The 24,866-nt window shown below is 38.6% G+C and overlaps 2 protein-coding genes across 8 annotated transcripts in view; one reads left to right on the top strand and one right to left on the bottom strand.

The window, feature by feature from the left end:
* The window catches only part of RO60 (Ro60, Y RNA binding protein), a 29,886-nt gene extending 17,576 nt beyond the window's left edge, over window positions 1-12,310 (top strand). The window contains exons 6-9 of the mRNA XM_043924603.1: window positions 2,586-2,702; window positions 3,493-3,606; window positions 3,924-4,070; window positions 5,749-12,310. Coding sequence (XP_043780538.1) covers window positions 2,586-2,702; window positions 3,493-3,606; window positions 3,924-4,070; window positions 5,749-5,901 — 531 coding nt within the window. The 3' untranslated portion in view covers window positions 5,902-12,310. The remainder of the gene's footprint in view (window positions 1-2,585; window positions 2,703-3,492; window positions 3,607-3,923; window positions 4,071-5,748) is intronic.
* On the bottom strand, window positions 1,011-23,109 carry GLRX2 (glutaredoxin 2). 7 transcript variants are annotated; one of them, XR_006345105.1, is made up of 6 exons: window positions 22,922-23,106; window positions 21,395-21,458; window positions 15,853-16,029; window positions 14,481-14,616; window positions 4,916-5,100; window positions 3,877-4,052 (listed from the first exon to the last, which is right to left on the bottom strand). XR_006345105.1 is itself a non-coding variant. In XM_043924606.1 (6 exons), exons 1-5 carry the CDS (start codon window positions 23,020-23,022, stop codon window positions 4,943-4,945), a joined length of 612 nt encoding a protein of 203 aa, XP_043780541.1. In that variant the 5' UTR covers window positions 23,023-23,109; the 3' UTR covers window positions 3,877-4,052; window positions 4,916-4,942. The 7 variants fall into 7 exon arrangements, 6 of the variants coding, with proteins under 6 accessions (XP_043780546.1, XP_043780544.1, XP_043780541.1 ...); XM_043924606.1 differs by having other exon boundaries at window positions 14,505-14,616; window positions 22,922-23,109; XM_043924611.1 differs by lacking the exons at window positions 3,877-4,052; window positions 4,916-5,100 and adding an exon at window positions 1,011-1,384 and having other exon boundaries at window positions 14,505-14,616; window positions 22,922-23,107.
* Between the last annotated feature and the right edge of the window lie 1,757 nt (window positions 23,110-24,866).

Raw genomic sequence — 24,866 nt, 5'->3', positions numbered from 1 at the left:
ATTTACTAGAAGTTCTAGCAGTTATGAAAGGAAAAGAAATATTAAAATGTATCCAGGTTGTTTTCATTTCCATTTTTAAATTTTTTATTAAAAAAAAATTGTTTTGTCCACTCCTGCAGCATGCAGGATCTTAGCTCCTCAACCAGGGATTGAACCCATGCCCCCTGCAGGAGAAGCGCAGAATCTTAACCACTGAACCACCAGGAAAATCTCAGTCCAGGTTGGAAAGGGAGAGAAACTGTCATGTTCTCAGATGATTTGATGTTACACGGAGAAAACCATAAAGAATTCACAAAATAGGATTTTCCTGGAGTCTAGTAGTTAAGGCTCCACCCTTCCACTGCAGGGGGCACAGGTTCTATCCCTGGTTGGAGAACTAAGATCCCACATGCCACGTGGCATGACCAAAAAGAATTTTTTTTAAAATTCCACAAAATAATATTAGATCTAGCAAATGGATTCAGCAGAGTTGCAGGATATAAATTGAGCAGGAAAAAAATCAGTAGTATTTCTATACACTAGCAATGAACAGTCCAAAAACAAAATTAAAACATTCCATTTACAACAGCATCAAAAATAATGAGAAACTTTGGAGTAAATTTAACGATGGGGTGTAAGACTGACTTACTGAAAACTGCAAAACACTACTGAAAAAAATTTAAAAAATAAATAAATGAGAAGACATCCTTTGTACCTAGTTTGGAAGACTTCATGATGTTAAAATGCCGGTGTACCCAAAGCAGTCTACAGATTCAGTGCGATCCCTGTGGCATGTTTAGCCGAAACAGAAATCCCCACCCTAAAATTTATATGGACTCTCAAAGGACCCCAAATCGGCAAACCTATGTTGAAAAAAAAAAAAAAACAAAGTTGGAAGACCCAAACTTCCAAATTTAGGATTTCAAAAGTTACTACAAAGCTACAGTAATCAAAACAGTGTAGTACTGGCATAAACACGACATGTACACCAACAGAATAGAGCAGGGAACCCAGAATTAAACTCACACATGGATGGTCAATTGATTTTTTAATAGAGTGTCAAGACAGTTCAATGAAGAGAAGATGTAGTCTTTAACAAATAGTGCTGGGGAGACTGGATATCCACATGCAAAAGAGTGAAGCTGGACCGTTACTTTACACCACATATAAAAATTAACTCAAAGTGACCTGTAGATAAGACTTAAAACTGCACAGCTGTTAGAATAAGACATATTATAAAAGCTCATTAAAAAAAAAAAAGCTCATGACCCTGGGTTTGGTAGTAGATTCTTAGATGTGATACCAAAAGCACAGACAAGAAAAGGAAAAGTAGATAAATTTTGACTTCATCAAAACTCAAATCTTCTGTGCATCAAAGGATACTGTCAACAGAGTGAAAAGATACCTGCAGAGAAGGAGGAAATATTTGCAGATCATCTATTTTACAGGGGTTTAACATCCAGAATACACACACACACACACATATGTGTATATATATATTTATATACATATGTGTGTGTGTGTGTATATATGTGTATATATATAAAACTCCTACAACTCAACAGTAAAAATACAAATAACCCAATTCAAGATATGGGCAGAGTACTTGAACAGACATTTCTCCAAGGAAGGTAAACAGATGGCCAGTTAAGCACATGCAAAGATGCTCAACTTTAGTCATCAGGCAAATGCAAATCAAAACCACAGTGAGATGCCACTTCACACCTAGTTGGATGGCTCTGGCCATCCAAAAATACCACCTCCTATGTATATACCCAAAAGAATTGAAAACCGGAAATCATATACTTATACCCAGGTACCTATACCCAGATGTTGATAGAAGCATTATTCACAGCAGCCAAAAGGTGGGAACAACCTGAGTATTCATCAGGAGGTGAATGGACAAATGAAATATGATATATGCATATAATGGAGTATTCAGCCTTACAAAGTAGTAGAACTTGAAAGATGCTACAGCAGCGATGAACCTTGAAAACATTATGCTAGGTGAAAAAAAGCCAGACAGGAAAGGATAAGTATACTATGGTTACACTCATGAGGTTTCCAGAATACACAAATTCATAGATGTAGAAAGTAAAACAGAAGTTGCCTAGGGCTAGAGGTGGATAAGAATGAGGAGTTATTGTCAGTGGGTACAGAGTTTCTGTTGGGATGATGAAAAAGTTCTGGAAATAGTAATAGTGGTTATATACATACATATATATATATATAAAACATTGTGAATGTATTTAATGCTGCTGAATCATACACTTAAAAATGATTAGAAAGTAAATTTTATGTTGTTTATATTTTACTACAAAAAAAATTCCGTGCTAGAAATTCCCAATTTACTTCATGAGGAAAAGTTAAAAAAAAAAAAAGAAAGATTGTAACTTCTTTAAGTTACTAAATAGGCCATCTTATTTTCATTGTTTTACCTCTAGTTAAAGCTAAGCATTCCTAAGTATTTGTCAATTGGTAAATCAAAAATCAAGCTTTTTATCTTAGTCTTTTAAGTGAAAAGTAAGGAAATATGATATGTTAGAAATTTAATTTATTTACAGTTTCTGTGACTGCTTTTAATGATTGTTTTGTCTTCTCTTTAGACAGTCGAGCCAACTGGAAAGCGTTTCTTACTGGCAATCGATGTCAGTGCTTCTATGGACCAAAGAGTTTTGGGTAGTGTACTCAATGCAAGCACAGTAGCTGCAGCAATGTGCATGGTGAGAACTCCTAAGGCAATTTAGGATTTTGCCATACTGAAAATATTTACCTGGCGCAAAACTATAAAGTTAGATATGATCAAAAATTATATTTTCACTTGTTTTAAGCAAAGCTTTAAGTATTGTATATGTACTTGAGTATACTTATATATTCCAGTATTCTTGCCTGGGAAATCCCATGGACCCTGGCGGGCTGCAGTCCATGGGGTTGCGAAGAGTCAAATACAACTTAGCGCGTGAACAACAAAAACATTCTTACATATACTTTAATACTTAGGTATATACGATATTGTAGGTATATTGAAAAAGCATGTCTAAAGAAAAATCAGAGTAGAACTTTTAATTTTACATTAACAGATTAAATGTTACTGGTATTTTTAAAGAAATAGATAATGCTTAGAGAAATTATTAATGAATATAGATGTTAAAAGATCAGGGACTAATAATAACAGACAGGAGACTTCGGTTCTAGCCTGACTCAATAGTGAGTAACCGTCAGCGAGTTTCTTAGCTTCTCTTCTGTGGCTTTATTGCCTATTTAATAAAATAAGAATAATAATATATAGTCTATTTGCTTCAAAGGATTGTTGTTACAACCAGTTTCTTTGTAAGAGTTTGTGAAAGTGCTTTGAAAGCTATACTGCTGCTTTAGTTTACTATAGTCTACTATAGTTTTCAAATGCAGTAAGTTCAGAAATAAATCATCATACTTTCTTTTAAAGATGAACTTCAAGAGACTGTATTTGTTTCCCCTAAATGTACTAAAAATTCCTTCTATTGATTTTTTCAGGTTGTCACACGAACAGAGAAAGATTCTTCTATAGTTGCTTTTTCAGATGAAATGGTACCATGTCCAGTGACTACAGATATGACCTTACAACAAGTTTTACTGGCTATGAGTCAGGTAAGAAACTATTTCATGTAGTTTACTTAACATGTATTTTATAATAATTTTGTATTGATGTCATGCCTGATATTAATCAATATATGAGAATACATTGTGTTACATCTCAGTTTTTTTTACGAGCACAAAATAAAAAATATATTTACAAGCTTTCAGAAGGCATATACATTGGTGCTAAACAAGATGATAACGTGTAAAATAGTATTTTTTTTTTTTTTGTAAAATAGTATTTTTAAGTATTTAATTATTTAAGACATCTCAGTATGGAAATGAGAGCATTTTCTTTTATTCTTAACCATGTTTTTATTCTGAGTTAGATCCCAGCAGGTGAAACTGATTGCTCTCTTCCGATGATCTGGGCTCAAAAGACAAATACAGCTGCCGATGTCTTCATCGTATTCACTGATAATGAGACCTTTGCTGGAAGTGTCCATCCTGCTACCGCTCTGAGGGAATATCGAAAGGTAAAGCAAATTCTAATATTCTTTCTCACCCCAAACAAGATTCAGTTCTAAAACAGTCAATATATATATTTTTAAACGATACTGAAGGTAGCTGTGTACCTTTGTAAAAGGAATGCGACACCAGTTCTGGACTCAACAGTACTTGAAATGAGGAAGTACTGAGTACACATATATAATTTATTTCAACCAGTTCCAGATGTACACATTTTAATATCCTTTGCAAACAGTATTTTCAGGAACAATCAAAATTTTTTTAAATTTAACCAATAAATTTTTTAATGATTCAACATCATTTCTGAGTTTTGCTAACAACTGCATAAACGTAAAGCAAAGCTATAATATAATGTGTGTTTTAAGTGTTATGAGTATTTCTGAGTTCCAGTCAGTGCTCTGCAGTTGAACTTTCTGAAATGAGGGAATTAATTATTCTGTATCTGCACTATCTGGTATGGAATCTACTAGTCAGGTGAGAATGTGGAGCACTTGAATTGTGGCAGGTGTGACTGGAAGTAGAACCAGAACTTGATGAAGAGCGGTGGTTCTCAGAGTGTGGTTTCCTGCCTGGACCTTGTTAGAAACGCATGTTCCTAGAGACCCTGGGAGACCTGCTGAGTCAGGAACTCTGGGGATGGGACTGTGTGTTAATAACCCTTTCTGGGGATTCTCGTGTGTGCTTAAGAGAACAAGTGAGAGAATGGAACTCAGAGTCAAGAAGCCTGGGTTCTGAGTCCTGGATCTTTCTCTTTATACTAGCTGTAGATCCAAGTGAATTATTTAACTGATACATGTCTTGATAGTGTATCACTGCTGTGGTATGTACCATGTTGGTTAAAAGTACTACTTACCTTCTAGGGTTGTTATAACAATTATTATTATTTAGTTGCTAAGTCATGTCCTACTCTTGTGATTCCTCGGACTATAGTCATCCAGACTCCTCTGTCCGTGGGATTTTCAAGGCAAGAATACTGGAGTGGGTTGCCATTTCCTTCTCCAGAGGATCTTCCCCACCGAGGGATTGAACCCTTGTCACCTGCATTGGCAGACGGATTCTTTACCACAGAGCCACCAGGGAAGCCCTCGCTATAACAGTTAACATTAGATCAGTTGTCTAAAGAGCTCATGGTATCTGACATAGTGCACACTCAGTGATTGTTAGTCTTTCTCAAAAACTCAAGTGTTCTAGCCTTAAATCACAGTTGCAGAAAACAAGTTATTACATTGACATTATAGTTACAACATTTATATATGTCATACATAGCAAAGCCATAGAACAAAAATTGATAACCCCAGGAACCGTTTCCTTATGTGTACCCATACATACTGCCCCAGTGTATGATGTGCTGGTAAAAATGTCTGATGTCTCTGAATATTCTGACAGGTTTCATGAGTACAGAGTCCCTGTGCTGCTCAGGAATGTATTTTGTGTCCATAAAATGAGCAGAGAAGCAGGAATTTCAGGCAGGTTGTTCACATGTTTAATCGTCTATACTTCTAAAGATCACATTCTGTTCTTCTGAAGTCTTCTGGCCCTAGAAGACTGACAGATTTTATGGAGGAAAAACAAATTGGCTTTGTAATGAAGAGCTATGATAGAATTTAAAATGTTTTAATTTTGGAGATTATTTGCTTTTGCTTATTAACATACTATTTTTAAAATGTCTTTGATCTTTTCCTACAGAATATGGATATTCCAGCTAAATTGATTGTTTGTGGAATGACATCAAGTGGCTTTACCATTGCAGACCCAGATGACAGAGGCATGCTGGACATGTGTGGCTTTGATACTGGAGCTCTGGATGTGATTCGAAGTTTCACATTAGATATGATTTAACCATAAGCACCAGCGCAATCTAAGAGGTCCACTGCCATCAGTGATCTCGCTAGAAACACACAGCTACTTCCCAGCTAATCTTAATCCACTGAAAGAAGTCAGACAATGGTACAGTATGTGCATAATGGAAAGGTTACCTTACCAAAAAAAAAAAGGAAGGAACAATAAGATGAGCCCAAAGTTCTTTCTACTAAACTAGCTTTTGGGAAATAGCTTCAGAATACACTGTAGCCCCCTCTGCCTAACAGAGAACTTCTTGTTGAGACACTGTAAAATAGTCAAACAGTTCTGCTTTGGTGAATGATCACATTTGTACTTAAAAGAAGTGAGAGCCAAAAGTGTAAGTAGTCCTATATCATGTCATTTGTTTGAGAAATGCCTTTAAGTTTTCTTAAATGTTTTCATTGGTAAAGGACAGCTTTGATAATGTCCAAATAATCTGAAATGCACTGGACCATGTACTGTGATTGATTATAAAACTCCTTGAAAATCTTTATACCAAGGGGATAAAACAACCACCAAGACATATGCTTATGAATGAGTTTTACAAATTGCTTTAACAGTTTTCTCCAGTCGCATAGATAGCAGCATTCTCAGTCACTGAAAAAGATGCTCTGTTTCTGAGGGTTAACTTAACACGTACAGGATTGTTTACCATTAACCAGAAACATAATGGAAACCTTTGAGAAGAGAAACTAAAGTTTGTCAGCTGAGGAAGTCTATTTTGGTTTATTTTTGTTTGTTTATTGCTGTGAGGGGCATGACTTGATGGTTTCCTGTGGCTTATACCAACATAGCCATGTGTAGGGACACTTTTTACATGTTTCATCTTGTGAGAACATAAGATGTTTCAAGCATTTTTCCCCTACTCATAATCTGAAAAATATGACAAATAAAATCTCAACTATAACCATAATCTGGTTATACCTTAATTTAAAATATTTTACCTTACTTTAAAATATTGTTTTAATTTTAATTACTTTTTTTAGCCAAGTATAAATGGGTTTTAGATATTTCTAATTGTAAACATGTTGGCATCCTCCTCTCTTTGCCTACTATTCATTTGTGGCAAAATATTCTTTTTTGATAGTGTAAAAAAATAAGCAAGCTAGGTCTTTCAGGTTTGAAAGGCAATTTTTGAGTGGCATATTACCACTAACCAGTCTATAGGAAATTAAATTTTTCTTATTTGTGTGTATTAAACTTCCTATTCATTATAAAGTGCATTATTTCCTTGAGCAAATACCCCTTCTGTGTGGGGAGCTTTAAGCTGTTGAAATGCCAATATATTTGCTCATAATTATATCATGGTTATCTAAGATAATGTGCACATAAAACCTAGTTTTTATGTATTGTTCTTTAAATGTATTTAAAGATTTACTGGGGATTTTTAAAGCCTTCTCACTATGAAAAGTCAAACAATAAGTGTAAATCACACACGTGTGTGTGCTTGAGGGTTAGAGATTTTATGTTGGGGGCAGAAGGATTAAGTAATGTTAGAATCTGTATGTTTTCTGTTTCATGAGAAATTTGGGCTCTGGGAGTGACAAGAAAATGTCCCTTTCAAACTTATTTGACATATTTATATTGGGTTTATCTGATATGTAGCCATTCCTTCAAGGCAACTGGTAGCAATTTGTAAATATTGTGATTTACCTGAGATACTGGTCAACAAAGCTAGTGGCATCACTACCCAACACCCCAAAAATACATCGCTTCTGGTATCTTTGGTTTTTTTACCCTCCTTCAGGCATTAGATTTGAAATGGTAGCTACTTTCAATACATTAAAATATTATGCTCAGATTGAATTTAAAGTTTAAAGAACCTAATAGAATCATGTAATTGTACTTGAATTCATTACATAAACCCAAGGTCGTCTTAAATTAAAAATTATAACATGATCTAACTTTTTATTCCTAATAGAAATATTAAGTAGAATATAATATAAACGCTTATTTCCTTTGGTTAAATACTGTTTCTATATTGTTTTTAGACAGACTATTCAGGAACTAATATTAATAAATCCATCAGAGAAGTAACATTAGCTGTGACCTTTTTGAAGTCACATAGAAAAGTCTATTAAATGTTAAGATTTGAGAAAGAAAACTAAAGACCACCACACAAGGTAGCTTTATTTTCAAATCATGGAGCTTTAGAGCTGGAAATAACCTTAGAAACGTAAAAGGTAATTCTTTGACTTAGGCTAGGAACCTGAGGTCCAAGAGAGTGTGACGTTGGAGCCCTAGATCGAGAAACGGCCTCCTCATTCTCATCCCAGTGTTCATTTCCCCACAAAATGGGAGGACATTTACTTACAAGAGTAAGGGATAAAATAGAATTATTCAAAACTTTTATCTTTTTAGGTATTAGGAAATAATTAATGTATATACATGATTGCTTTAGGAGTAGAAAAACAGAGAAATTGTGAACATGTATACTTTTGTAGTTCATAGTGACCCTCAAGCACAATTAATATCTTAATAACCTGTGTTGCTATATAACATAGTCATATAGAAAAAATAAAAACTTTTACCTCATTATGAATAAAATATTCTCAAGTAATAAAGAAGTTTTATTTTCTGAATTACTTTTAGCATTACCGCTGATTAGGAAAATGTTGCTTTTAAAAAAACAACCCTAAGAAAAATAAACTTTATGTCCCAGAAAATAGGTAAATATTTTCAGGATATAGTTGTAATTAGTAAAAACAAAAACTAATCTTATAATCCTACCCTTTCCTTGTTAGTTGAAATTTCTAGGAAATTCCACTTAGGAACACTGTCTTGTATTGTTTAGTTTAGTGATCACCTTATGGGAATATTGTTGAGGAAAATGCTCAATGAACGGGATGTACCATCATCTCCCTGGAGCCTCTTTCACTCTAACTTACTGTGTGACTGGAGACAACCAGTTTAACCTGTGTGATTCAATTGTGCTATCCTTAAAAAACAACATATCTGATCATTGGGTCATAGAAGAATCAATGAATTTATATCTGTATGAAAGTCAAAATTGGGAAGAGGGCTTGCAATACAAATTAGAACTTCTTTAAAATTAAAACTTTTAATAGGGTATATGTTTTGAAAGATAAAATGTTTTAGAAAAACAGCTCATTAGCTGAGTAATTTTTTTAAACACTCCTGTTCTGAATGGGAAATGTCATCATTCTCTGGTAAGAGAAAGAAGTAATATATTCCAAGTCTAAGATCCCATTAAAAAACAAACTCATACTCTAAGAAGATGGTCTTACAAACATTTGCTTAACCTTTTAAATAATAGGTAAATCTATAAATGATAGAATATCAGTTAATCAGGCTTTTTTTCTGCAAAACAATTTAAAGTTATTTGGAAAATTTAAGACAGGATTTCTGAATAAATGTGAGGATCTGATAGTTAAGTGAGAAATGTCTTTAGAAGCACAGTAAAGCTATGTCTAAACTATAAAGGAAAATGATTGTGATCACTTATTGGACTTATTTTAATTTGACTTAAAGGTACCCACACATTTCTCAATAAGGCCCTTACAGTAAGTAATCAAAAATGAAAAATTCTAGTCTTGTCTACCACAGACATGGGAGATTTGTTAAGGCGATAACCCCTCTAGAGAAATGTCAGATAGCTGCAATGGACACATGCACAAGGGATAATTAGGGAAAAAGGTGAGTTGGACTAATTAATTAGGTGAACTTACTGTACGCATTTAATCTAGTATATCCCATATACCTGCCCCCTAGTCCCTTATTTGTTGAAAGATTACTTCTATATCTTTTTTTCCTTTTAAAATTCCTTTCTTTGTTCTGACATTTTGGTCTTTTGTTTTTCTACTCCTGCTCTACCTGAGTAATAAAGTGAATGACAAGAAAGTCACCTGTATTTAGGTTTGGGACCCATCTTTTGCAGATTGCTTTTTGTTCCACATAGAGTTAAGGTCACATTTTTTTTCAAATTAATAACAGGCAGGTCTCCTGGAACAATAATCAAATTGATAAATTCTTCCCAATCAAGTTAACTTGTATACCTTTTATATAAGCTGTATGCAGAAATTCTGTGGCCTTTTGAGTAGGGTTAGTTATTCAGCCTTTGTTTGCAATTACAGGTGTACCTGGCTCTTAGAAAAAGCACTCTTTGAAAAATAAATAACTGAAGACTCTCAGAAAGTAGCACACCTCAGTGCTCATATTTCCATAATTATAAAGACTACCCACAAAATCTTTGGTCTACCAAGTACTTGACGATGCTTGTATATACATGGCTTGTAGTATAAAAGGTTTTGTATCCACATTGGACATTTTTTTACTTGGTATTTTATTTACTTCTGAAAAATTATTATGACGTTAATTTAAAAATTAATCCTATGGTAGTATTTTTCATGTAGAAAACTAATAATTAAAAAAAAACTAATAATATAGTTAAACTTACTGTTTGAATAGAAATTATAATAAATGACACATTTTCCTAAACTCTGAAAATACCAAATTATATAGGAAATTGGTAAAAAGAAACATAAATTTAGGAGATATGTTGCAGAATTCTATGACTGAAATTAATGTGATTATTTTCAATGAGAGTTAATTTTCTAAATACAATGAAAACATATAAAAGGTATTTCTGAGCCTAAGAAAATTTTTCCATTTGCTTCTATTTAACTTAGTACTGCCATGTTGTGCTCGCTTCGGCAGCACATATACTAAAATTAGTACCGCCATGTTATAGTAATTTTATGAACAGAAGTGAAAATATTTCATTTTCAAATATATTTAAATTTTTCTGCTTTTAGAAGCTATCAGAATCTCTACATGAAAAAAGAAATAGTAAGTTAGATACGTTTCACTTGATGAACATTTGGATTGTTAAGGGTAGTAAATGGGGTTAAAGCCTTGCTATTTTATGTATCATTACCACATAATTGATGGAACATTATATCAATACAATCATTGTATCAAAACCTCTGTTTAAATTACTTATTAAGCTTTATTTGCAATGCAAACTGTTTAGAATCCACACACGGCCAAATCAAAGATATTATATAATTAATGAATAATAACCAAGAAAAAATATTTTTGTTGCACTACTAAAGATGGACTGCATGTAATTTGGTATGGTTTGAGTAGACATAACTTGTAATGCGTCTGAATTATATTTTCCTCCTTTTATTGTCAGCTTCTGATAATGAAGAAATTCTCCTAAGGGATGAGATATATGAAATCAGCTTTAAAAAAATTGGTTGGGGAAGAACTGTTATGATCTAGTTATAAAATCTCATTTTCTTTATATAAAGGCTTTGATTTCCATATTTGACCACTCAGTATTTAAATTATACAGACTAATGCCCGCATAGAATAAAACTGAAGTATATAAGAGCCTTAAAGTGAAAAAAATGAACCTTCTGACTGCCTTAAAATATGACTAGCTCTCCAACACAGGCATACATACTTTGCTTAGGGTCTGTTCATTAAGTAATGCCTTAATAGTGTCAGTATTTCTGAAGTATAGAACTTGAAGGTTCTTTTACAGCTTTCTCTTTTTACATAAAGAATGGAAATTTAACAAGTGTTAAAATCTGATTGTACATTAGTTGTTTAAGCACCCATTAACAGGATAATCTAGGACACTGATGTGTTATACATACATGACTGTTAACATCAGTAATACCTTGTATTAGTTTAAGGTTTTTTATTGTTTTATATAACAAATTATCCAAGAAGCTGGACTCTATGTAACATGATCTCCAAGGACCAAGTTGCATATTTAAACACTCTGAGTGAAAAATAAAATTGTACAGTTCCAAAAATGATTAATTTTTTAAGGGAATTTTTCAAGACAAAAGGCAAATATTTTCTTTCAAGCCTACCAGCAATTCATTCCAAAAGTGAATACAGTTGTAAAACAGTTGCAATAAGAAGTATCAAGGCCAGTGATGTTTAATTACATTCACATTTTTACATTCACTTTGCCTTTTAAAGCAGGAATATTTTATAAAAATGAGAGAAAACTTTAAATTGTCAAGCTGGTGCTTTAAAGTATATAAAGTCTGATTTATAACACATTCCATTTCAAAGAAAAAGGACCCTGAAAGGAGGGGCAGGGTTTTCCTAGATCTGGTGATAAACTCACTGATACTCTGTTGAGTCTTCCAAGTTATCACTGTAAATAACACATCTAACAATGTAATTCTGCTGTTTTCTGATAGAAAGATGGATGAAACACTAATGTATGAAATTTGTTTCATGACAAAATAGTTTCCACCAATACTGTGAAGTCTGGACTCTCCTGTCGAGCCCTGCAAAACACATACTGGATAAATCATTCTAGACATCGAGTGCAGGTGGGCACAATGTGAACTGTTTCTGGTCACTTGTATTATTGTAGAATTTGATAGAGGTACCAAATAAACTCTATGCACATCAAGTATTTGTCTTTTTGTTTCTTGAAAGAAGAATTTTAAGGTTACTATATGCCTTATAAGAAGCTTCCAGGTGGCACTAGTGGTAAAGAACCCACCTGTCAGTGCAGGTTAGACATAAGAGACGCAGGTTCGATGGAAGATCCCCTGGAGGAGGGCACGGCAACCCACTCCAGTATTCTTGCCTGGAGAATTCCATGGACAGAGAAGCCTGGCGGGCTGCAATTCATAGGGCCACAGAGTGGGACATGACTGAAGTGACTTAGCATGCATGGCTTAAAAGATGTAAGGCTCTTGGCCTTATATTTTATAATCTTACAGTATTTGAATACTCAATCTTATAATAGTTGAATAAAATGAAATTAAGATTTGATCATTAATGCTGGTCTTGAAATGCCTCAATGTTTATTTAAAATATGTGCTTGAGGATTCTTTTCCAATGGGTATTAATTATAGAATCAAAACTAGATTTAATAAAAATACATATTTTTAAAGAGTTTAAAAAGGATTCTTTTGTGGGAAAAAAATTATTCAAAGTTGCCTTTGGGAGGAAGGAAAGGATAACTTGGGAATTTGGGATTAACATATACACACTACTATATGTAAAACAGGTGACTAACAAAGACCTACTGTATAGCACAGGGAACTAGTAAATACTATGAAATAACCCATAAGGGAAAAGAATCTGAAAAAGAATACACATATATACACACACACATATATAAAATAGGTATATAATCTGTAACTGAATCACGTTGCTTTGCACCTGAAACTAACACAACACTGAAAAGCAACAATACTTCAATTACAAAATTTTAAAAAATAGAAAATAAAAGTTGCCTTTGGGAAAAGGTAACACCAAAACTCAACTATGCAAATAAAAATATTTTAAGTGCCAATTTACAGAGATTTCTTTTCCCTAAATTCCCATCAAACTTTCATATTAAAAGTGCTAAGATCTGAGCCATAGGAATTGAAGAGAACAAACTACATATGAATATACCCACCAAACTTTATAAACATTCATTCAATATTAGAGTTCTCCATTTAAAGACGGCAGTGAACAGCTGTATGGAGAAAGGAAGATCACAAACTACAGCTTACCCTTGGAACGTGGGTTTGAACTGTGTGGGTTTTTTTCAGTAATAAATACTACAGTCTGTAGCGGGATGAATCTGAGGGTACAGAGGACTGATTCTAAATTACACTTGGATTTTCAAGGTGGTATTCGGAGCCCCAATCCCTGCCTTATTCAGGAGTCAACTGTAAATATTTCCTCACAGATGAGCAAAACTAAACTTTATTTTAAACCTTAATTAGGAAACTTGCCTTTAAAAAAACATTGTTCAAACAGTATTTTTTTTTTACTATTAGTAAATAATGAAACTCAAATATATTTAAAAAATCCCTTTTTTCCCAGCAGCTTTTCAGCTTCCCAATTAAATACTTTGGCAATTCATGTCTAAGTTGTTTAGTGGTAAAAGTGAGTGGGAAAAGCCTGTTTTTTTAAAATATTAAGCAGTTTGTGTTTCAGATCTTAACATTAAGAATCAAAGACCAAAAAAAAGATCATACTTTTTCTTAAACAGGTTACCATTTTCTTCCTAACCTATGATTCTGGAAAGAAAGTACAACTGCCAAAACCTAGTTTTGCATTAGATTTATATTAAGACTTTAATCCAGCTGTAATTTATGGTGTTACAGACTGAATGTATCTCCCCAAAATTTATGTTGAAACCCTCATTCCCAGGAACAATTATGCTTTTTTCCACTGAAAACTTACGTCCCCCGACCCAAACGTCTTCCTGTTAATCCTCCGCTTGGTAACAAGTCCCTGCATAGTCAGTCAGACTACAGTTCTTAGTCATCTGGGACTGGCATGTCACCTGGGCAGCTGCTTAGTCCCACAGGACTGTCCCTTGAAGCACTCACTTCAGATGCCTGTCTGTCCAGGTTGTCACCTATTATCTGCTCCTTCAGTTTTAAATATCTTTTTTTACTGAAGAATTGGCAAATAAGATGTTTCCACAGTGATTTATTGTTCATTATTTTTACAACCTTTTCATGAAGATAATTCATGTATTTAAAACACCTTCAAATATTTAAAAGGCATTATCAGGCAACATCATTTTAAATATATAGTGACATATTACTAGCAGAGTTGTATGCACTTACATCACTAAAGTTCTTCCCTCTTACTTTTTTTTAAATGACACTGGTGAACTAGTGGAAGCAATTTCCCTTCTTTGTGAAGCCTATGAGTGTCAGTTGCACCTCCAATAAAAGTTCCATTGACAAATATTCGTGGTACCTGTTGGGTAAACGAAAGTTTAGATGTCACCCTGGGTGTCAGAAGTATAAAGCCATTCATAGGATCCTAATACATGCTACACTGTGGGTGCTTTTATGGGCAAAGCCCATATAAAGCTCTTTGATAATAACCTATTTAAACTTTCCAACCCTTCTGATGGGGCTTCCCTGGTTAGCTCAGTGGTAAAGAATCCATCTGCCAATGCAGGAGACAGGTTGAATTCCTGGGTTGGGAAAGTCCCCTGGAGAAGGAAATGGCAACCCACTCCAGTATTCTTGCCTGGGAAAATCCCGTGGACAGAGGAGCCTTGCGGGCTACAGCCCATGGGCTCATAAAGAAGTCAGACTTAGCGTCTAAACAACAACCTTTCAGGTAGGTACTATTTTTTAGTCTTATTTTGGAGGCAAAGGAGGCACAGGAACTTGCCCAAGATCACAAAGTAAGTGACAGAACTGGGATTTAAACCCAGGACAAACTGACTCAACCCCTTTCTCCTCATTGCTTTAGCATATAAAAGGCAAAATAAAGCAATCAGCAATCTCTAATGATTAATAATATTTAAGTGGTTCTTTCTTACCATTGTTTACTAAAGGGGAAGAGTACATTATCAACTCCTTAACCGGCACATATAAACAGGAAGGAAAATGGCAACATTATTTTTCCTTTTTGTTCCTTTGGGGTTTGTTTTTTTTTCTTTTTTGCCACACCATGCAGCATGCAGGATCTTAATTCTGCCTGGCCAGGGATCAAGCCCCCTGCAGTGGAAGCTCAAGAGTCCTGACCACTGGACAACCATGGAATTTCCTCTTTTTTTTCCATAATGCATATTATGGGAATATCCTCAGATTTCAAGAATCTAAAAACATGGAGCCCGAAAGCACTCTTATTAGTACAGAAAATGAAGGACCCTTGATCTGCACTGTTAAAGTGAGGAAAGAAGAATACTTTCATCTTGGAAAAGTCCCAGGAGTTTGTCAACCATTTATAGACCACTACTCATGCCAACACCATTACCCCACCCATTTCACACACTTACTCACAAACACCACAGTAAACATTAAAAAAAAAATAGAACTCATTGTTTCCTGGTCTATGAGTCTGTTCCCAAATCTGCCGTTTATCAATTCAGAGTCTCAGAGTACGTCTGGCTCACTTTTCCCAACACAAGGACACAGGCCCGAGGTGACCCAGCTCACCACCCACTTTGGGGCAAAGCACCCCAGGGGCTGGACTCACAGTTCTTTCACCAGTCATTTTGTGAAGCGCATCTTGAAACTGACTTCCGTATTCAAGCATGTCCAATTCCACCACTTTATAGTTAACATTCATGTCATGGAAAAGTTTTTTTGCCATCGTACAGTAAGAACAGGATGTTTTGGAGAAAATCACCACACAATTATTAGAAATGGTCTCCTGAAGTAAAGTCAAAACAAAACAAAACAAAATCATTTTAATTCTAGACATTACCTCTCAGAAAGGAATCATGATACAGCAGATACATGATATAGAAGGAAGGGTACAGATTTTGGAGCCTCACTATTCAGGGCTCAGACTCAGCCAACATCATCTAATTCTCATCTGTAGACCGAGGACAAAGGAACATTATTAGGGGAAAGGGATGTTATGGGTAGAAAGTGTTGGCACAGAGTAATCAGCCAACATCATCTAATTCTCATCTGTAGATTGAGGACAAAGGAACATTATTAGGGGAAAGGGATGTTGTGGGTAGAAAGTGTTGGCACAGAGTAATAACACAAATAATCACAGCCAATTCATAGATAGCAGACACTTCTGTGTGCCAACACAATCCTCAACACTTTACCTTCACTAGTTCACTTAAACCTCACTACAATCCTGAGATAGGTCTTTATCATCGCCTCTACTTCATACATGAGGAAACTGTGGCACAGAGGGGGGTAAATAACTTACCCCGAGTCCTCAGCTCGTAAGTGGGTGAGCTGGGATTTGAACCCGTGCAAGTCTGAGTCCACAGCCCAGGTACTTAAGTATTTGAAGTATTTAAGTATTTGAATACTTCTCAAATATTCAGAAGGTGTTCAGGAATTAACTCCTTACCTAACTGTCTTTTTAAATTTTTTTTTTAACCATCTTAACCATTCTTTCTGTTTTTATTTTGTCTGCTCCACACAGCTTATGGGGTCTTAGCTGCCCAACGAGGATCAAACCCATGTCCCTGGCAGTGGAAGCCTGAAGTCCTAACCACTGGACCACCAGGGAGTTCCCTTCTTTGCTTTTTTTTTAAACATTGAAATATAACTGACTTACACTATTATATTAGTTTTAGGTGTATAGCATGGTGATTTGGTCTTTTTTTATTTTTCAAAATGATCAACCCACTTCCTTAATGTTAAATGGTGAGAAATAATGTACACATGCATGCTGAGTTCCTTCAGTCACATCTGACTCTTTGCAAACCTGCCAGGCTGCTCTGTCTGTGGGATACTAGAGTGGGTTGCCATGCCCTTCTCCAGGAGATCTTCCTGACCCAGGGAACAAACCCATGTCTCTTATATTTCCTGCACTGGCAAGCAGGTTCCTTTCCACTAGTGACACCTGAAGCCCCAATGATGTATGCTATCTCTTCAAAATGTAGGGCTTTCAAGGATCCAGGTATAAACAATAGTTTTTCCCTTCAACTTCCACTCCTTCCTTGTGCATCTTTATAGTAAAAAACAACTGTCATCACTGTTTTGATAAGATATTCCCCAGCATTCATTGTTCCTAGAAAAGCTACTTCCAGAGATGCTGACTCAGTGGGTTTGAGGCAGAGGTCAGAAACTATTTCTGAAAAACATTCCCGACAATTCTAACATCAGCCTGGAAGCTATATTAGCCCTGAAAGCTATCCTGCCTGCCTTTATCAAAAAGACCCCGAGGCTTCGCTGTACATCTGTGTCACAACTTCACGGGTGAAGTTTGTTGAGCTTTGTGTGTATCAATGCCCAGGTCCTTCGGGAATTTCTGAATGGACAGATCTAGCACCCAGTGCTAGGTTGTCCTAGTGCAAGTCATAAGCAGCACCTTCAAGGTGAAACTCAAAAATCAGGGAGTAGGACAAAGTGGTTCAGAAGTTACATCCGCCCTAGGGGGTCAGAAGGATTCTAAGTCAGTGTCTTTGTTCAGTTCTTCAATCACTAAGTCACGTTCAACTCTTTCGACCCCATGGACTGCAGCCCACTATCTCCTGGAATTGGCTCAAACTTATATCCATTGAGTTGGTGATGCCATCCAACCATCTCATCCTCTGTCATCCCCTTCTCTCCTGCCCTCAATCTTTCCCAGCATCAGGGTCTTTTCTAATGAGTCAGCTCTTCACATCAGGTGGTCAAAGTATTGGAGCTTCAGCTTCAGCATTAGCCCTTCCAATGAATATTCAGGGTTCATTTCCTTTAGGACTGACTGGTTGGATCACCTAGCTGTCCAAGGGACTCTCAAGAGTCTAGGTGTCTGCAAATCTATTTTCATGCTTTCTCTTCTGCTCACTCTCAATATTTACTACAGAAGTCTATCTCAGGGAGAGCTAGGCAGGCCAGAGATGTACTACTGAATCCATTTTACAGATGAGAAAACTGAGGTTGAGGAGTTCACAGCACTGGGTGGGATTCCTCCCACCCTGTCCCCAAACCCAAGCCAGTGCTCCTTCCTCACTGTCTGCCTCAGTGCTCCTTCTTCACTGTGCTAACTTATGAGACCATAAATTAGAGAGGAGCACCCCGGTGGCTGACACACAGTAAAGTGAAAGTCGTTCAGTTGCATGTGATTCTTTGAGACCCCATGGACTGTAGCCTGCCAGGCTCCACTGTCCATGGGATTCTCCAGGCAAGAATACTGGAGCGGGTGGTCATTCCCTTCTCCAAAGGATCTTCCTGACCCAGGAATTGAACCTAGGTCTCCTGCATCATAGGCAGATTCTTTACCATCTGAGCCACCAGGGAAGCCCTGACAAACAGTGACGTAGAGATTCCTCGGTGATCAATGCAAAGAAATAGAGGAAAACAATAGAATGGGAAAGACTAGAGATCTCTTCAAGAAAATTAAGAGATACCAAGGGAACATTTCATGCAAAGATGGGCACAATAAAGAACAGAAATGGTATGGACCTAACAGAAGCAGAAAATATTAAGAAGAGGTGGCAAAAATACACAGAACTATACAAAAAAGATCTTCATGACCCAGATTACCACGATGGTGTGATGACCCACCTAGAGCCAGACATCCTGGAATGCGAAGTCAAGTGGGCCTTAGGAAGCATCACTAAGAACAAAGCTAGTGGAGGTGATGGAATTCCAGTTGAGCTATTTCAAATCCTGAAAGATGATGCTGTGAAAGTGCTGCACTCAATATGCCAGCAAATTTGGAAAACTCAGCAGTGGCCACAGGACTGGAAAAGGTCACTTGTCATTCAAATCCCAAAAAAGGCAATGCCAAAGAATGTTCAAACTACCACACAACTGCACTCATCTCGCATGCTAGCAAAGTAATGCTCAAAATTCTCCAAGCCAGGCTTTAACAGTATGTGAACTGTGAACTTCCAGATGTTCAAGCTGGATTTAGAAAAGGCAGAGGAACCAGAGATCAAATTACCAACATCTGTTGGATCGTAGAAAAAGCAAAGAGTTTCAGAAAAACATCAACTTCTGCTTTATTGACTCCACCAAAGCCTTTGACTGTGGGTCACAACAAACTGGAAAATTCTGAAAGAGACAGGAATATCAGACCACCTGACCTGACTCCTGAGAAATCTGTATGCAGGTCAAGAAGGAACAGTTAGAACTGGACATGGAACAACAGACTGGTTCCAAATTGGGAGAGGAGCACGTCAAGGCTGTATATTGTCACCCTGCTTATCTAACTTATATGCAGAGTACATCATGAGAAACGCTGGGCTGGATGAAGCACAAGCTGGAATCAAGATTGCCAGGAGAAATATCAATAACCTCAGATATGCAGATAACACCACCCTTATAGCAGAAAGTGAAGAGGAACTAAAGAGCCTCTTAATGAAAGTGAAAGAGGAGAGTGAAAAAGCTGGTTTAAAACTCAACATTCAGAAAACTAAGATCATGGTATCTGGTCTCATCACTTCATGGCAAATAGATGGGGAAACAGTGGAAATAGTGTGAGACCTTATTTTGGGGGGCTCCAAAATCACAGCAGATGGTGACTGCAGCCATGAAATTAAAAGATGCTTACTCCTTGGAAGAAAAGTTATGACCAACCTAGGTAGCATAGTAAAAAGCAGAGACATTACTTTGCCAACAAAGGTCCATCTAGTCAAGGCTGTGGTTTTTCCAGTAGTCATGTATGGATGTGAGAGTTGGACTATAAAGAAAGCTGAGTGCCGAAGAATTGATGCTTTTGAACTGTGGTGTTGGAGAAGACTCTTGAGAGTCCCTTGGCCTGCAAGGAGATCCAACCAGTCCATCTTAAAAGGAAATCAGTCCTGAATATTCATTGGTAGGACTGATGCTGAAGCTGAAACTCCACTCCTTTGGCCAGCTGATTCGAAGAAGTGATTCATTTGAAAAGACCCTGATTCTGGGAAAGATTGAAGGCTGGGAAAGGGAGAAGGGGACGATAGAGAATGAGATGGTTGGATGGCATCACTGACTCAATGGACATGAGTTTGAGTAAACTCTGAGAGTTGGTGATGGACAGGGAGGTTGGCTTGCTGCAGTCCATGTGGTTGCAAAGAGTCGGACACAACTGAGCGACTGAACTGAACTGAGAGGTTCCAGACTGAGCAGAAACTCAGGATGACAGTGTCAGTGTCTTGAACCTTCCTCCTCACCTTTTCTCAACCCTGTCCTTGCTAAATGGTTTCATATTCTTTTCATTTGTTTGGTTTTGGCCAAATTGCGAGGTGTTAGTTCCATGACCAGAGATTGAACCTGTGCCCCCCTGCAGTGGAAGCATGGAATCTTAACCACGAAACTGCCAGGGAAGTTCCTCATGGTTTCCTATTCTTATTTTAAAAGAAGCAATCCCTCACTACAGGTCTCCAACATTACTGTTATATTCAGCAGCTGTGAGTGAATACTTTTGTAGTCAAGTAAACCAAAGGCAGAAATGTTTGTGTGTAGTGGTGTCTGGTGGTGAGGAACAGAGAAATACATATGTCCTATAGGCTACAAGGGTAGAAAAACACATACAAGAGGAATTTTCTGAGGCAGACTTAACTGGGCTTTGCAGTTCAAGCAAGAGAAAGACAAGAGAACACAGCAGCGCAGTATCCTTGAGAGGATCAGTCCTACAATAACTACTGCAAATTAGATTCTGTGTTTTAGAAAAACAGCTTCCCAGGGCAGAAACAAACACTATGCCTGGCTAAGGCACCCTGACTGGTAACAACAGGAGACCTGAAGTGGGTGAGACGGAAAAAGCAGTCAACCTCATAGACCCAACTTAGAGGAGCGAAGGCACCATGAAGAATAAACCTCATAGGGACTTCCCTGGCAGTTCAGTGGTTAGGATTCTGTGCTTCCAGTGCAGAGGGCACACGTTCAATCCCAGATCGGGGAACTAAAATTCCACAAGCAATTTGGCACGGCCAGAAAAAGAATAAATCACATAAATTCTAAGAAAATGATCCAGAATTTCTTTGTAACATGCATGATTTTGACAGCAGATTTAAAAATACATTAACTTAGTAATTAAGTTATTAGACTATGTCAAGTTTGGATAAGCATGTTAAATATGTAAGACAATTCTATTTCCACCAAGGAAAGTTTTTTCCTACATGTCCCCCATCACTCACTTGGATCTGATTCACGGGAGCAGTTGCTGCGTTTCCCAAAGATGACGATGTGCTGTTCCCCATCCTAAAATGAATTTTAAAGAGCAGTGAAGTTAAACATTAAGGACAATATATCAGATGAGATCCATTCAGAGAAACCCAATATGCAAATATATATCCAAACATATGAAAGAGAAAAGTTTTACTTGCTATCAGTACAAAATAGCATTGTCAAAGTATTTGTTTACTAATATAACAAAGGCCTGCATCCTTTCCTATCTAGCTTTCAGGAAAGAAAATGGAGGTTAAGGGATGAAGGCGTGGACCTAAGTAGGAGCTTTGCTGGAACAATACATCCATCTATTTGTCTTATCAACTAAGAGAATACATCCTTTTCATCTCAGTTCCAACACTTAATTAGCATTCCCAAACCACCTACTATTTGCATCTACTCTGGAAGCAGGAATTCTAGTAGAACTTTCCTAAGACCATATTTCCTTACATACAAAGAGGAGGTGGAAGGTGTATTCTGAAACATCACCTTCTCTGCCAAAGAAAAGAGAAAGCTGCTGGAAGGCACTTTTCTCCAATTCCAGGCAAGAAAGTAAGTTGTTCAATACACGTTTCTCTTCTCCATTAATGAAGTAGCCACTAGCCATGCCACGTTTATGGAACACCTACTATGTGCTAAGCAGGCAAAGGGCTGAAATGCCGCAGGGATATTATCACTGTAAAAACACCACTGAACCTCCAAGACTTGTCAAATAGTTACACTATGTGATTGGCACCTTCTGGAGGGGGTTTCTAGTTTAGCAGAGGTTAATCAGGGGCTCCTCGAGTCTTGCAAAATTGGCAGAAGTTAACAGATCGAGGAGTTAGGAATAACGTCCCAGACAGAGGGATGGGTGTACAGACAGGCGAGCTGGTAGGACAGTCCCGAACGGCCGCGCGGGAGTGAGGCCGGCAGAGAGGAGGCGGTCTCGCAACGCAGGCCTGCGGGCCGCGGGTGTTCACTGACCTCGCTGGAGCCAGAGGCGACACAGTCCTATCTCGAAGACCTGGCCATTTGGTAGAAAGCGCCACTTCCACTTCCTGCCTCAGGAGCCAGATTTAGCAAATGATATGCAGATCGCTCCGTTAAATTAGAATTTCAGATAAACAGCGAATAACTGCTTAGCCTACGCATGTTTCGTGCAATATCTGGAATATACTTAAACCAAACCATTATTCGCTGTTTATCTGAAATACCAATTTATTAGGGCATCTTGTATTTTATCTAGTAACCGAGGAGGACGGGAGGTTCAAGCCAGCAAGATTTAGGCTTGTGCAATCTGAAGATCACGTGGTCCCGAAATCGCCAAGAGCGCTTAAGGCTCCTTCTCTCCCGGTCCCTTCCCGGCCTCCCGCCCTCCGAGGCGCCTCAGCGGCTCGATCGACTCGGGGTGCACCGGGCGCCCGGGAAGAAGCCGCCCCAGCCCACCGCTAGGTCCAGACCCCCGCGAGGCCGCACAGCCACGCTCAGCCCGTGCTGCTCGCAGAGCCGCTTACCCGGAGCCCGAAATTCCCGCTGGCCCCTCCAGCCGGCCCGCTGAGCTGCTCCTGACCCGGACGAGCCGAGTCCCCACCAGCGCTGCGCGGCGCCAGTACATGGTCTTACGCGGGGCCTCAGCGAGCAGACCAGCCAGCAACCGCGGCCCGGGAGATCCCGACCCCGCCCGCCGGCTCCGCCCTACCCGGCTGCCCACGCCTCCGCCAGCGGCCCCGCCCCCACACCAACCCGCCACGCCCATCCCCGCCCGTGGCCCCGCCCCCCAGGGATGCCCCTCCTCCAACCGCGGCCCCGCCCCGCCGGGCTGGCTTTACTCCGCCAGCCCCGCCCCGCCCTCTGGCACTTCCTCCACCCGCGGCCCCGCCTCCACACGCCGGCCCCGCCCCACCCGCGGCCCCGCCCCGCCCATCGGCCCCTCCTCCGCCCTCGAATCCCTCCTCTTCACTTGGTTCCGCCCCCTTCTTCCCAGCCCCGCCTCTGTCTTCCGGCCCCGCCCCGCCCGTGGCCCTGCCCCTTTACCCTGCCCCGCCTCTACCCGCCGATCCCGCCTCCTCACCCTGTTCCGTCCCCTTCTTCCCGGCCCCGCCTCTGTCTTCCGGCCCCGCCTCTGCCTTGCCCCCGAAGAGCCCGCCTCCGCCCGCCGGCCCGGCCCCCTCTAGCCGGTCACGCCCCCTCCGGGCTGCCCTTGAGGCGCCGGTCTCTTCTACTCTGCCCCGGGGTCTTTCTCCTCCAGGCAGCCCGAGCGCTGGGTCTCGGCGAGTCCCGCCCACTAGGGGGCCTCGGTCGGAGTCTCGGCTGATGCCTCACCTGCTGGTGTCCAGGGTTCATCCAGGTCCCGCCCCTGTGCTTTTTCGGATCGAGAACGCTCATAAAGGCTTACAGACACGTGCAGGCACTGCCTGGACACTGTGGCCAACCTTCTGACGAAACGGAAAACAAAAACAATGAGTGTCCGACGCGGAGTCAAAATGCCTGGGATGTTTACATAGGATGGTAGCGTCAGCGCAACTTCCTGTCGGACTGGTCTTTGTGTTGATGAAATCAGAGCCTAAAGATGTCATCTCAAAATTAGGCCGTTGATTGAGAACTCATATAAATCAGGGATTTTAGAAGAAAGTGATCCAATGTAGAACGCGCATTCCAAAGAAAACAAAATTGTATTTTGAACATAAAATTAGAAAATAAAACTTAACCGACGAGTGTTCACTCTGGCTTTGAGAGCTGTTAATGACAGCATTGTGTCATTGAGTCACGGTAATAATAGCCCTTTGTGCATAGCTAGGTAAAAAAGAGGCGTGTCGTCCTTTATTTACTGACATTGAAATCTATTTAAGGTCAAAGGTCAAATAGTGTGTCTAAAATTCTAGGAAATTGTTAGAACAATCCAGACCTTTTTTTAATGGTTCTTTCTCAGTTAGCTAAATTTAAGATTCATGCTACCAAGTTTCAGAATGAGAACTTCTATTTCTAATAGTTCTTTTCCTACTTTCAAGTGGACCATGTTTCATCACTTCATAAAAGGATGAAGATTTATTGCAAAATCAAATATCCCAAAAGGTGTAAAGGTGCTTCTTTATAAATCCAAAATTAACTTTAAAAATAAAGATATGTAGCTACAAAGTCGCGGCATATTGTGTGTGTGTGTGTGTGTGTAATCAAAGACAGCTAGCTATTCAGGAAATTTACTATGACTTTTTTGTTTTGATGCAGAATTTTACCTTATTGTCTCAAACTGTGTATTGTGAGGTGAAACAATTATGTCACAATTTGATTTTAATATAGTATAGATGGCCTAGATTAAGGACAAAACTATCTGGACAGATTTTTTTTAAAGGGAGTCCCTAATGAGAGTTGTTGCTGTTCAGTCTCTCACTCCTGTCTACTCTTTGCGACCCCCTGGACTGCAGCACACCACTTCCCTGTCCTTCACTATCTCCCGGAGCT

This window comes from Cervus elaphus, chromosome 14, assembly GCF_910594005.1.
Source record: "Cervus elaphus chromosome 14, mCerEla1.1, whole genome shotgun sequence".
NCBI lineage: Eukaryota > Metazoa > Chordata > Mammalia > Artiodactyla > Cervidae > Cervus > Cervus elaphus.
The sequence above is the reverse complement of the archived record's forward strand: the minus strand, read 5'-3'. Positions and strand labels throughout refer to the sequence as shown.